We start from the raw sequence: 14,915 nt of genomic DNA on the forward strand, positions 1-14,915 counted from the left end.
GATATTTAATTCAGTTTTCTATACTTAAGCAGAAGTCTTCAGTCTCTCTGTCCTACTTCAAACAAGTAGGGAAAGGCTGCTAAGATCTCTGATTTGGGCTTGCAAGTTCCCATTGCCTGGGGGACCCAGATGGGGCTGCAGTTGTACAAACATGCTTTTTAGTAGTGTGCCCCCACATCTCCTTTTTTTTGTCTTTGGGAAGTTCTCAGAACATAATCTCACTTCATCCAGTGTTCCAGAGCAACTCCAGATCCTGGGATGATAGTGTCTTAGTTTCCATGCCCTGAAAATTCAAGCAGACCCTGGATGCCTGGTGACCCTGGCTTCAGGAGTTGGCAAGAGATTTGCCTATGCCGAGCAGAAGTTCAATGAGGTTCCCTTTCCTCCTTCTTGTACTTTTTTGCTCTCTGCTGCCTGCATGCCTACTGACATTCACTGCTACTCTCATTTTAATAAATTCCTTCCTTACCTACATTCGTCTGACCTGTTCGAGAATATTTTCTTAATTAGAGTCAAAAACCCTCCCCTGTCCAGGTTGAGGTCTCACCTAGTAAGCAAGGAGAGACCCCCCCCCAGACACAGCTGCCCAACAACAAGAACCAACTAAATATTTTATACATGCTATTTCTCTTAATCCATACAATAACTGTATCAGGTAAGTACTATTATTATCCCTATTTCACGAATGAAGGAGTTAAGGCTTAGGGAGATTCGGTGACTTTTCCAATGACATACAGCTAGCAAAGCAGGAACACAGGCTTTAACCTTAGGACTGCTGACACCATGCAGTTTGCCTTCTTCAACCACAGTGTTATTTTGATGCACAAGTAGAGATTAGGATTTAATATCTCCTTTTGGTTCCATTTCCTTTACTTTGTTACTTTTTCACTTCCTATTACTGAAGTAGCTGATGTAATAAATTCATCTATGTGGAATCTTAAAAAAAAAAAACTCATTGAGAAAGAGCAGTGGCTGCCAGAGGGGGGAAGTAGGGGTGGGTGAAATGGGTGAAGGGGGAAATATAGTTAATAATATTGTATATATATTTGAAAGTTGCTAAGAGAGTAGATCTTAAACGTTCTCATCACAAGAAAAATTTGTAACTATGTGTGGTGATGGACATTAACCAGACTTAGTGTGGGGATCATTTTGCAATATATGCAAATACCGAATCACTATGCTGTACACCTGAGTCCGATATAACATTATATGCCAACTATATTTCAACAAAAAATAAGCAAACCCAGCACCTAGAAATCATCATTATCTCAATTATCTGAATCAATTTTCTTAACTTGTGTCAAATAATGAAGCATCAAAAACTGAGTTACAGAACATTGTCATACTGACATTTGATTTCTTGATCAATGTTTTTATTTCTTTGTTTCTAAAAGATTTTTATATTTTATGAAAGGTTTTGCCTAACAGCATTAGCTGGAGCTCATCATTTTTTCTAGTATCTACACAGGTCGAGGCATTTCCAGACCAGGTGTTTCAGCCTCGGCACACTTGGCATTTTGGCCTGGATAATTCTTTGATGTTTAGCAGCATTTCTGGCCTTTACTAGCTTGATGACAGTAGCACCTCACCCCTTCCCCAGTTGTGACTGCCAAAAAATGTTTACAGATATTGCCAAATGTCCCCTGGGGAACAGAGTTGAGAACTGCTCTGGAAGAAATTCCAGGCTAATGTGAGATGAAGTCGTCTGGACTGAGGATTCCCTCTGACTTATCTGTCCATCAGAGAGGACGTGATAGGATTTTTTTTCCTCATTGACTTCTTTTCAGCTGGAAAACAAAGGTTGTTTTATGATCAGGGATTCCCAATAACCTGTAATAAGGGAAATCCGTGTGTAGAAACTATTGCAGAAGTATGGAGAGGAGTTCCTTGCAATATATGTACTTATCCTAGGGTTAAAAATAAAAGGGGATTGATAATGAAAAACAATGAATCATCTAATGTATAGTATAAAATGTATACAAATTACTATGACTGATAAGCAATGTAACATGTATCTTCTTCTAAGCATATTTTGCATTTTAAAGTAGGATACTTTCAAAGGGTAGAGGTTGACACTATATTACCTAGATAGACGATATTCTTTTGAAGATTTTATTTTATTTATTTTTTTATTAGCATTTAAGAGGTTTTCTTTTGCCACCTCCTCTATGAAGCCCACCCAAATCCCCATAGACCTGTTCAACCCAGCCAACAAGAGTGTCTCCTGTTTGTATGCTTCCATTGCTCATGTCTCCATTTAACACTTACGTGTCTAGATCTATGCTTCTTCTAGGACATCTCCCATAAATACGTATATTAACAAGAAGACCATCAAGATTTATTGAGATATGGTTAGTACAGAGGGTGATAGTAGAGAATATATCCTTCTCACAAATATATTGAAAGGTGATGGACTGAGGCAAGGAAGGAAGACCTCTCTGTAGAGATTGACCCCTGCAATTAGAAAAAGTCCCAAGTACAAATCTTCACTTTTAAGAATAAGACTGCTTTGTGCAAGGAAATTCTTTGGCTCAACTAACTGAAAAAAAAAAAAAAGGCAGCAAAATCCTACATCTCAACATGGACCAGACTTATCTCTCATTCATTCAAGCATTTATTGAGTACTTGCATGAGCCATGGGGGAAGTGAGAGACAATCAGAGAAGGGAGAGGATACCGACAAAATCAATTACTCCAGTCATAAAACAACTCAAAGTTCATAGCACTGGTATAGCAATGGCCGTATCTATGAAAGTAAAAGGGAAGACGGCTAAGTGCTAGTGCATAATGAGTCTCTGGGGTTAAGGGCCTCCTCGCTGACCTAGAGCCCAACCAGCAAGATGCATCCTCCCAGGGCTGCTGGGAAAGCCAAGGTGAAGCAACAGGCTGAAGTGCATTCCACTATCTAGAATAGGCCATTTCCCTTGTATTAGCCTCAACTTTTACTTTTTTAGGCTTATTTTCTACTCTTCTTTAGATATGAAATTCAAGTTGATCAATAAATATGATCAGTTACCTAACTGTATAAATGAGCTCTTGAAAGTATTTATAGTAGACAGTTGTTTTCTGGATACCCACTTTCTATTCTATTCTGTTTTTATTAACAACCTTTTAACTTCATTTTGGGAAGCCACCTGTTCGCTGTGGTTTATAATCTTGATGGGACTGTAAGTCAAGCAGCCCTACCCACTGGATTATCCTGCTTGACTTGAGTGGGATGATTCAAGGAAGGACAAACAAGGGAGATCATTAAATAATTACTGCTACCAATATTCTCCCACTACACTGAGGTTTCCTGGTTCTTGTTTCTGAGCCTGGGTACTCAGATTTTTTTCACAAAATTGTGAGCAGTATTGTTTACTTATCCCCTTCCACCCCACCTCCCACTACATTTTTGCAATAATTCTGTTTTGCTAAAGTTAATGAGAATCATTTCTGTTGCTTGCAAACAAGGAGTCATAATCAACACAGTGGTATACTGAGTCCAAAGGGCATATCTGGGTTTTTAAAAAATAATGATACTTAATTGATAAAACTACAGCTCACAAATGCTGCCCCTTATTTACTTGATTTCATTTGATCTTCCCAATTCTCCTTTGATGTGTTCTAGACAGGTAAGCTCCATTTTACTGGAGAGACAACTGAGTGCTGATTATGCTAAGTAACTTACTCAACGTCATATAGTTCATGAGCATGCTGGTTTGTCTGATTCTAAAGGTTGCACTTGTTTTTTGCTTAATGTAAGCCTTTAAGGCTGTCTGCCCACAGAGCACACCTCCTGGGCCTTTTTCATGCTTTCTTTGCAAGTTTTCCATATTCACAGGTCTCTTAAACTCATTGCCAAGCTTGAGGGTTACACCTCTTAGGGACCTATCTGTCTACCACAGGCCATAGCAATCTCTCCTTCCTTAATATCCATAGCACATACTTGGAACTTGGACTTTCTTACACTTTTAATTGTCAAATATCAAGCTATTTCTATAAGCCACTTGGTAGATTGAACATTGCAACTTGCCCATAAATCCCCATATGCAGCAAAATTCTGTCTTGTAGATAGAGTAAAAATAAGTCTCACACATACATGGTTTTCCAATTTCTGTAGGACTTCTTGAGTCAATAAAACTTAAATAAACTAAAAATATATTTAAAAAGTTCACCTAATTCATAATAGCTTTTTGTTTTAATTTGTTTTCTTAAATAATGGACATTAAAAGGACAACTGTTTTCAGGGAGGAGGGCATGGGGGTTAAGGTTACCGACCATTTTTGAGAGCCACAAAGGGTCTTTATATTAAAAAAATAGGTTCACATAATCCTAAACTCCTAGAGGATAGGAAGTCCATCTTAGACTACTTGGAAATACCTTCCTAGCCATTAGGAAGTATTCAAGAAAGATTCTGTTAATTGAAAAAAGAGAAATCAGCTCAAGTATTTTCTCAAACAAAATGCATTTATGTATTGAGTTTTTACTTTGAGTCAGGAATATTTGTGAAAAAGAAGAGTTGAACCAGGGATTACAGAGCTCCTGTGCAGCAATTAGAATGCTTCTTCATGACCCTCAGGCCAGACGATTAGAGAACCACCCCCTGCCCACTGAGAATGACAGAGCAGCCTAGTAAGTCATGGGGAGTCGGGGAGGCTCACCTGGCTTGGGTGAGGTTACCAGGCCCACAAACCATGCCAACCCACTGGCTACATAGGATATACACTGCAATCTTACAAGAACAGTATTTAAATTTTTTTTTTAACTTACTGATTTTGATAAATGCTAGAATAAAACATCCTTCACGCCCCAGCTGCTGAGCCAGGTGACCGAAGGTTTCCATTTTGGCATACAAATTAAACAATCCTTTGATTTCTGAGAAGCCTATCTGAAAACTAATGACAGTTACCAGCATATAACCTTTTTGCTCCTGGTCAGAGTTCTTTTCAAGATAACCCGCAGCAGAGTGACTGGCAGTTACTTTCCTGCCTGACTTGGAATGAGGAAATGGTCAGCGTCTGCAGCCACCCCGATCTCCCTGCCCACCCGAGGGCTTCCCACAAAAGCACACAGATTGGGCTGGAGGGCTGTGGGTGGAAGATTCTCTCTAAGGATTCCTTACAGTCTGTGTTTCCTTTCTTTAAATGGACAAATATTCTGATTCTTATTTAAGAATAAAACTGAAGTTAATCTTGAAATTTTGCAATGATATTTTCTAACATTTAAGGCATGGGTTTGGCATGCCTCGCGAATATTGGAAAAAGGATGACTTCTCTTGTCATTTCAAAAAAGGAATCAATTAAGTGTTTGTGGGATTGTTAACAACTGCCTGTGGAATTCTGTTAGAGTGTAGAGTCACAGCCTGTATATCTCTTGTTTACACCTGGATCCCCAGAGCACCTGGCACAAAGAAGGTATTCAACCAGTATTTGGTGAATGAATGAGTGAATGAATGATGCCTGAAATATGGAAGCTGCCACCAGATGGACAGCAGTGACTTCAGTGAGCATTGCACAGATCTTTTCTGCACACATTTTTCTTGCTGTGGTAACCAAGACACAAGAAAGTGACATGAGAGCTAATGTTTTGCATCTCATTTTTGTCAAAAGAGGCCACAAAAAAGAATTCCAGTCTGAGAAACTCTATGCTAAGCTTCACAGAAGATGTGATCATAATGTGCTACCCCTTCTGATAAACAACAACACAATATCCTAGCCCAGTATCTGACAACAGGGGGACCTGACTAGATGTTGACATAGTAATTGAATTTACTGAATGAACACAGTGGTCTAGAATGGCAAGAACAAAGTCTACAGGAACACAGAGAAAGGAGTGATTCCCTCTGGGTTCATCATAGAGAGCGCTACCGAGGCAGATAAAGGGCAGACAGGGAAGGGCTTTTGGCGAAGGAATAACACTGGGGACTAAAGGAGAGAGACAGAGGACAAGCCCCCTCTCCTTTAAGGGTCTATGACCTTGGTCAAACAAGCTAGGACTACATAGCCCCAAAGCATAATAGATGTAATGGATATTTATTTCTGTGCTGCTCAAAATTCTCCTACCCCATAGAACAATTCTAACCATGAAGTTGAAGTAGAGGATGCCACTAACAGTCTTTCTCCTCTGGTCCGAGACAATTGGTCTAGGGGTGGAAACAGGATTCCAACCAGGCTAATCAGTCTCTCCTTGGGACATGTGTCAATCTAGGCATTAGGGAAGGTTCCCAGTCTCTCTCTGGGGGTGAAGGTATGGACCTGGGTTTAATGGTGCCATGTTCGTGCTACATAAAGGAGACTGGTTTGATAGATGGAAGCCAAACATGGACAGAATCACTGACAAGAGATGGGGATTAAAATGATGGATTCCAGTTTCTGGTTCAACAGGACCTTAAGTCCCAAGTCACCTTGTTTTTCTGCTAAGTTTCCTTTTTGTCCATCCTACTTTGAAGTTCTCTCACATGCAACATTATAGTCTTGACTAGTCCATATACTACATTGGTCCAGTTCTCCTCTGAGACACCAAGTATTTTCCACATTGGTCTAAACAATAATTATCCTTAATGGTTAAGACAGTGAAAGCCACTGTGAAATGTAGATATGTTACCATGGGTGAAGGAGATAGGGGGAAAGAGGAAAACTTTAACCTACCATCTGTGGACAATTTAATGTGGTTACATCTTTCATATAACCTAGCAGCGCTTCCTCTGAAGGCCCTGAAGGGATGAAAATGGAAAAAAGATTTTTTAATAGACATTTGCAACTAGTGCTATACACTGGAAAGTGGGAGTATCGACCGTGTCTCTGTTGTGTGTGTGCAGCCAGGCCCTGAAAGAACTCTGGAGGAGGTGTCACCAAAAAGGGGTCAGAGGGCTGTAAAAAGTAAAGGTAAGCTTTTCATAGGGTTGCATCCATCACAGTCATATTATTATTGCAAGTAATCATAACCAAAAAACACATATAACTGGTATTTTTGTATGTATGAAAAATATATTGTTTGAGATAAAATACATGTAAAGGGATCTAAAAATTACTTCAGCAATGGGAAAAATAATCAGGGACATCAGAATTGAGTTCCAGTTCTGGCCCAACATGATATTAGCTGGGTAATATTCAACAAGATCCCATTTGTATGAAATTAAGTTTCATTCTACATTTGTATGCACTTGAAAGTTTACATGATAAAAAGTTAAAAAGAAATAACTCTGCCTAAGTTTAAATCTGAGCTTAGTCCATTGATAACAGGGTTATAATGTTCTTGTATCATTTGTCAAATGGGGGTAATCAAAGTGTTTATCTGATAGGGTTATTTATGAGGAGTAGAAAGAGGTAATAGGTATAAAACACTTAGAGCACATAATATATGCTCAATCCCCAAGATGTTGTTGATTCATTCCTTTTCTACTTCTAAGGGTTTGCTGTGAGTGCCAAAGATCAAAAGGGGGCCCTATAGTACAGCGGTTAAGGACTTTGCCTCATGTGGAAGAAGGATTTACATAGTTCTTACTAATGAGTCTGAGTAAAAACCTCAAGCCCTAAATTGGAAGTATTGGCATAACTCCTGAGGTATTGAATCTCAAAAAATATCCTAGTTCTCTCCATTTAAGTGGCATTAAAACAGTCATCAACCCAATAGCAAGACATACCCATAACACGTACTTATTGTAATTTCTAAATGTCATTTTCCATTGAAAGGGACTAGATCTATCAGACTACTGAGGTCATGGAGCTCATGAAGGTCCCATGGCAAAAAATGGGGTAATCAATAAAGATAACAACTTTACTGATTTGATATAAATCAAATATGTTCAAGTCTGTGAGCTCATATGGATGCTACAGAAAAAAACCTCATTGGTCACTTCTGTAGGATGCTAGGGCATCAAATCATCTCATGTGACATTGACTTATACACGTGCAAACACAAATCCAGTGATGTGGGCGAAAGACTATTGGTGAATAAACCAACAAAAACTAAATAAACAAGGAAAAAAAGGCTGAATGGAACCCATAAAGAGATTTAAGAAACTAGTCTCAATATTTGGCCCTATTTGGATCATGATTTAAACAAACCAGAAAATACTGAGCACTGACTTAAAAATTGATACCAAGAAATTGTTGCTAATATTTTAGGCATGGCAATGGTGTAATGGTGTATTTAAAAATATCCCATGTTGAGAAATAATATTAAAATATTTACAGGTGAAATGTTGCAACATTGAAGATTTGCTTCAAAATAATTTGCAGAGAGAAGAGGGTGAGGCTATAGATAAAAGAAGATTGATGATGAGTTTATTGTTGAAATTAGGCGAGAGGTACATATAATCTTATCATAGTATTCATTCTACATTTGTATACACTTGAAAGTTTACATGATAAAAAGTTAAAAAGAAATAACTCTGCGTAAGTTTAAATCTGAGCTTAGTCCATTGATAACAGGGTTATAATGTTCTTGTATCATTTGTCAAATGGGGGTAATCAAAGTGTCTATCTGATAGGGTTATTTATGAGGAGTAGAAAGAGGTAATAGGTATAAAACACTTAGAGCACATAATATGTGCTCAATCCAGTTAACCTATTGATATTACATATTATGATTCTTATACATTGTTATGTAGATCCCATATTAAAAGGATCCTGGAAAATGTGATCCCTGCTCAACATTTAAGCAGTACTCAATAGGTAGAAACACTATGCTTCTTAAAGGAAATACGGAACAGCCTGTTCTCTTGGGAGGAGTTCCTATTATAAAATTCATCAGGAAAGAGAATTTTTCTGTGATTTCCAGGACAGGCAGGGCTGAGAGGACAGGCAGCTATCTTTTGCTTCATTTGAGGTACATCATTGCTGAACTGGGATGGTGATAAATGACTTCCCAGCCCACCTCAAGTCTGCAGACAAGTGCTCCTAAATATGTTAAAGTCAGTGCACACGTTCACTGCAGAGGGCCCAATCTACAATGGCTCTTCCTAATTGAGAAATGGCTTAAAATCACTGGGCTACAATCTAGTTAAAAGGGAGAGTCAAGTAAGAATCTTTAACTTGGGCAATAAGCAGATAAGCACAATTATTATATTAGTTCATGATGCCCTAGGCCAGGGCTTTCAAACTTTACTGTGTGCACAGATTACCTGGAGATCTTGTTAAACTGCATATTTCGTTTATTTTGGGGTAAGGCCTGAGATTTCACATTTCTGACAAGCTTTCAGGTGATGCTGAGGAGGCCAGTCCTTGTCTCATTTTTGGCATGGCAAGTACCTGGTTGACGCTGGGAAGTGATCTGACACATGCTTGAGTAGTACCCAGGCTTCAACGGTTTGGATAACAGATAAGCAAGAATATGTTTGCTCTGAAATACTCATTGCAAGACTTCATTTCTGATTCTCTGTCTTAAGTAACTGTTTCATGTACCAAAATAAATGGCACATACTCCCTTTCAGGTGTTAAATCCGCAGTGCCCCCTTGGAAACCCTTTTAAAGAAGAGTTTTCAGGTATCAGAATGTCACCAAAGAGAAAAATGTACAATTTAATTCTCTAATGAAATCCTCTTGCCTGCTCAGTGGATTTTAGCAGAATCCTAATTTTGGATTCCTCCCCTCGCTTACCTTATTCCAGCAATGGGAGATGGAAATAAATATTTCATGAACAGGTCAGTGATTTTGTAAATTCAAAGATGGCCCTTCATGATAAAAGTTTGAATTGAAAAAAAAGTTGGCTTATTCCAAGTGGAATTCTGAGAAAAGGCTTTGGAAATGAAATCTTTGGCAACCTTGAGAACGATGTGCCAGGTCTTAGGAGGGAGGGCTTTTCGAGAAGCATTCATGTTAATAATATCAACTTTGACCCACACAAGAAAGGAAAGAATGAACTGCCTAAGCTGTGAGCATTGCAAACTTCTCTGTCACTCCTCACCTGTTGCAATCATGTGTGATTCACAATCTAGGTTTAACATTTTCCCCAAATTTCCATAGGAACGCTAAAGATTACTGTGCTGAAAAATATTTCTGAGGTTAAATAGGTCTGGAAAGCTCAGGGGTATAGGAAGTTTAATAGGCCCATTGCCTCCAGCTTTTCTCAGCCCTCGATAGGATAATGTATATTGGAGCCTCCACAAGGTGTCTGTGGGACAGAGCCCCCAGCTGGATTTGACCATGGTCCTTGATTTTTAAAAACTCTCTGGAGATATGGGTTTGGCAGACTCTACCTTGAGAAATGCTGATCTCGATGTTTGTCTTGTTGCCTTTGAATTAACAGAATATAGTAATCTCTCGCCATCCATAAAATGGTGAAAATGGGTGTAAAGTTTCTAGAAATCTCTGTGGTTAGTAAAAATCCTTTTGGCAAATCAAAGTTCTCATAGCCATAATTTGAGGGAAAACAAGTTAACAAAAGCCATTAACACTTCCTATTTAAGATATCCACTGCCCAAACAAACCATATTTGTAGGTGTCCAAAGTCTCTGAGAAAATTGGTAAAATTTGCCTTTTCTATACCTCAGAGTTATCATCTGTAAAATGGGGATAGTAATGTCCACCTCACAGGGCGGTTGCAAGGACTGAAACAGACAATGCCTGCAAAAGCACATGCACGTGTGGGAAGCACATGGATGGCAGTTTTGTTCCCAATTCTATGATAAGCATTTTTGGAAGTACTTGAGGTGGCACCTCCCTTTTGTTGAACAGGTTTTCAAGGAAGGTGGTGATAGCTTCATGTCAAAATCTTCCAGAGGAACAGTTTTAAAATGTGCACATCCAGCCCTCTACTCAGTCCTGGTGAATCATGAATGAGTGATGATAGGGAAGGATGCACGCATGTTTTTAAAAAGCTTCTTCCCTTGGGGATTGAGGTATACTCTAAACACTTGTAATGCATTTGTAGTAAATCCCTAAATTGTGATTCCCCTCTCTTGTAGTAGTTCTGGGATATGTTCCTTGGAATGAAAGGATTCTGGGGTTAAGCGTTTAGAAATGCTACATGGTAGTACCCACCTCCTCTTATTAAATTATGAGGGAAGCTTGTAACCCATTGTATTCTGAGCTGATCTGACTTGGTCACATGTGTTTCCTGCAACTCACCTCACCATCTTTGCCCAACACATTTGAGAAATACTATAGCACAAAGTAAGTTGGCAGATTCTTGCAGTCAGAAGAGAATTCTATCAATATTCAGATTTTTTTGTACTAAAGACATAAGAGAGACTCAAGGCAGAAAAGAGCAGCCAAAATTCCTCCTCCCTAGGGAGCTGGCTAAGCCTACTTTTATTTTTCCTATCACTTGCTACTTACAGGTGGAAAGGGTATTGAAAATGATGAATGTGAGCTTTCAAGTAAGCATCTCTGGGTAGATTCTGAATAATAGTCAAAGGGTCAGGGAGATGAGCTACTGTAAACCTTGAGATGAGATTCTGGACAAACTTGGCTTTGAATCTTGGTTCAACACTTCCTGGCTCAGTGACCTTGGGCAAGTTACACAACCTCTCTCTGCCTCCCTGCCCCCCTGTGTATAATGGGGACAATAATAGCAGCCCCTATTGTATTGGTTTTTTTGTGAGGTAAGTGAGATACTCATGCAAACCCCGTACTAAGGGCTTAATAAAAGTGATTATCATTGTTATTACTATTAGGATAGAAATGGAAAACCCACTTAAGGAAAGTGAAGGGAAGAATTCAATTGAAACAGAATAGAGAACTATGAAAACCTTGAACCTCAAATACATTTTCTTTCTTTCGCAAATAAATTTACCTTTTTTTTTGGTAAATCTTTATACCAAGTACCTGTGAGAATTCAGGGTTAGAGTTTGAGAGATTAAATTGGCTGTTCTACAGCACTGTAGGGTGAATGACCCTTTCATCTGCCTCCTTATTTCAGTCAAATCCCAAACTATCTAGCTAATTAATATACAAGAAACAGCTTGGGAGCTGCTGCCAAAGACAGAAAAGTGACAGGTTGAAACTCACCAACGCTGCCATAACTGCCGCAGAGAGTGCAGAGGACTCAGCACTGTGATGAGGGAGTGAAGGTGGGGAGGCTGAATGGGAGATTAGTAAGCAAATGCCAGTTTCACTGCTCCTCCAGCTCTCTAACAAAATGAAATGAAATAGAATGGACAGTCTCCGAGTGCTTGCGTGTAGCACTGAGGCAGCAGGTTTTTTTACACATGCATGCACACGTGTATGTGTGTGTGTGTGTGTGTGTGTGTGTGTGTGTGTATGTAATGTATATTTCTTACCGTGAGTTACGGTTTAAAATGTTGAAAGCCTCTGCTCTAGAGGGCAGGCCCCTGGGCCCCAAGCCAAGACACAGATGGCTGTTGCCTGTCGAGAATGGCTTTGTGAAGTGACCCCAGATTCTGCCTTGCCTTCTTGTATCACTGGGTGATTTGGTGAATGTGGCGAGGACAAGCAAAGAAGAGAAAACTCAAGACACCCATCCCCAGGGCAGTGACTGACTGCATAAGAGCCTGGAGCCCAGTGGGAAGGCAGCTATGGGATCAACAGTAAAAAGCAAGGCCACGTGATGTGGCTGTGGTGGTTTCCATTCCCTGGATCTGCAGCTGAGGGAGCTGCAACAGACCATTTATTTTGTATCTACTATACACCAAACCCTATATTTTGTTCTTTTCTTTATCTCATTTGAATCTCACAGCAAAACTATGGGAGAGCTATTGTTATTCCCATTGCAAGAATGAGAGACTAGACTTCTGAGGACTGAAGCAATCATACGAAAGGGATTTCATGGAACTGTTCAGCCAGTGTTTTGAGAGGGGCAGGGCGAGGTGTGATGAGTCACCTTCTCTTGAGAAGTTTCAATCTGGATGACAGAACTCTAGCTCGTGAGAATCTCTGAAGAATGAAGCTCTGGCCTTCTTTCTCCTAAATCCCCTGACTCATCCAGTTTCTTCCCAGCTAAGAAAAATTATAGGATTTTATCCTTTTCCATGGGTAGAGAAAGGTACCAGGTTGGAAATCAACCCTCTGAGGGGAATTTTAATTGGAAATTGGAATATGACACCCAGTTAATGCATATTGTCTGCAAACACCATTGATATTTACTGCCACTATTTATTGGTTTCTTACTACATGCTTACTTCCCGCCAAGTAACGCTATGCAAATGATGTAGTCTTCAGAATCACCCTATGGAGAGGGTACTATTTTTGTACCCATTTTATAGAGAAGGAATGAAGGTGTGAGAGGGTAATAACTTTCTTAAGGCAAGACAGCTACTAAATGGTGGGGTTAGACTTTTTTTTCTGGAGCCTCTGCTCTGTCAGCCTCCAGAGCCCCGGCACTTAATATCAAGTACTAATGATTTCTCCATGATGTCCAGGGTACCATACATGGAAGTGTGGGGATTAAATAAAGTGTGAACAATTGCTGTCTGTCCTCAAAGAGGCTTCAGTACTGGTGAGAAGGTAAGATACATACAAATGGAAAAGTAGTTAACAATACCTTCTGCTTTTTATGCTGGGGTCAAAGGAGTGCAGAGAAGCTTCATGGAGGGCGAGATTGCTGGAGCTGAGTTGGGCAGGATGAGCAGGGACTGGAGGAGCGTGGGAAAGTAGGTGGTCCCAACGCTAACTGAACAGACATTAGACTCCTTGGTTTAGAGCAGACAGCATAGTTTCCTCAGTCAAACTGAGTGTGGGTCTCCTTTTAGGAACTCTGAGGCCTTCGACAGGTCATTCAACTTTCCTAAGTCTCAGTTTCCCCAGCTGTGACAAGGGGATAATACCCAACGAAAGGGTTGATGGGAAGATGAAGTGTACCTAAATGTTGGGAAAAGGTGGCACCCCTAGTGTCCCCTCTACCCACCAGATTAAGTTCAGTTTTCCAGTAGAGCTGGCTTGCTTCTTGCCTTTGACCTTACCATGGCCCTACCTGCTGTGAGAAGCCCTTCACGACACGTCTTTGCTTGAGGTTTGTCTCTCCATCCAAGTTGGCGGTTTCCAGGTGGCAAATCCCACTGGGGTCCGAGGAAAAGAGGAGGAGTATGTCTGCGGGGATGATCTCGTTGCACTGCATTTGGATGAAGTCTCCCACACGCACATCCTTCCAGCACTTCTGCACGTAGCTCTGCTCCTTTCTTGGGTGGGACAAAGACAGGGGGCAGAGTGAATTTCAAGGTTCTCCAGAAAATTAATGAGTGAATGCAAGAAAGTCTCACCTGCACCTAAATATCCCCCAGTCAGCTCTGGACTCTCTAAAATACACCATCATAATCTCTACAAAAGTTAACATGATCTATAGAATCCCGCTAGTGAAGGGTTTATCCTTATGATTCATTTAGAATTTTGATTGACTGCCAGACGTTGACAGCCTTAGCTGCAAAGACGCTCAGCCCTTGCTTCTTAGAGAGAAAAAAATTGAAGAAGGTGGTGACTATATAGTCATAGTAATATGACACTGTGGACATATACCACTTCCCAGAATAGCCAGTCCTCACATTAGAAAGCAGGGTTGCAAGGAACTGGGTATAGGACAGATTGTTTCTGATTATGGGAGGAGAGTGATGATAGGAAAGGCAGGGTACGGCCCACTGTCTAGGTGGATCTGGAGGAGGGCTGAAATAGAAAACTCTGGGCGGCCAGGGACTCAGGAAGATGCCACCAGGAAGTCTGATGGGCTGGCACCCAGAGTGATCAGACAATCGGAGGACTAAAAAAACCTGAGGACATTATGCATTTCTCTTCACATCCAATTTGTCAAGCTCAGATAATAACAGTTGCAGCAATGACTACAGATTTAGCACTTTTACCATGCCAATCATTACTGTTAACTAATACATAATTTACTTGCATAACACCCATTGGAGTAGATATTATTACAGTCATTTCACAAATGAGGAAATTGAGGGTCCAAGAAAAACTTCCCAAGGTCTTACAAAAACAGAGCTGAAATCTGAGCCTGGGTCAACCTGACACCAAATCCCACTGTTCTCAC

General features: G+C 40.1%; 1 protein-coding gene across 6 annotated transcripts in view; it reads right to left on the reverse strand.

The window, feature by feature from the left end:
- ATP10B (ATPase phospholipid transporting 10B (putative)) overlaps positions 1-14,915 on the reverse strand; it is a 278,859-nt gene that overhangs the window by 69,219 nt on the left and 194,725 nt on the right. For all 6 annotated transcript variants that reach the window (XM_073231767.1, XM_073231730.1, XM_073231741.1 and 3 more), the window contains one exon: positions 13,854-14,058. In XM_073231767.1, the coding sequence (XP_073087868.1) occupies positions 13,854-14,058 (205 nt within the window). The remainder of the gene's footprint in view (positions 1-13,853; positions 14,059-14,915) is intronic.

The sequence above is a fragment of the Manis javanica genome, chromosome 1 (assembly GCF_040802235.1).
Source record: "Manis javanica isolate MJ-LG chromosome 1, MJ_LKY, whole genome shotgun sequence".
In the NCBI taxonomy this organism is placed as follows: domain Eukaryota; kingdom Metazoa; phylum Chordata; class Mammalia; order Pholidota; family Manidae; genus Manis; species Manis javanica.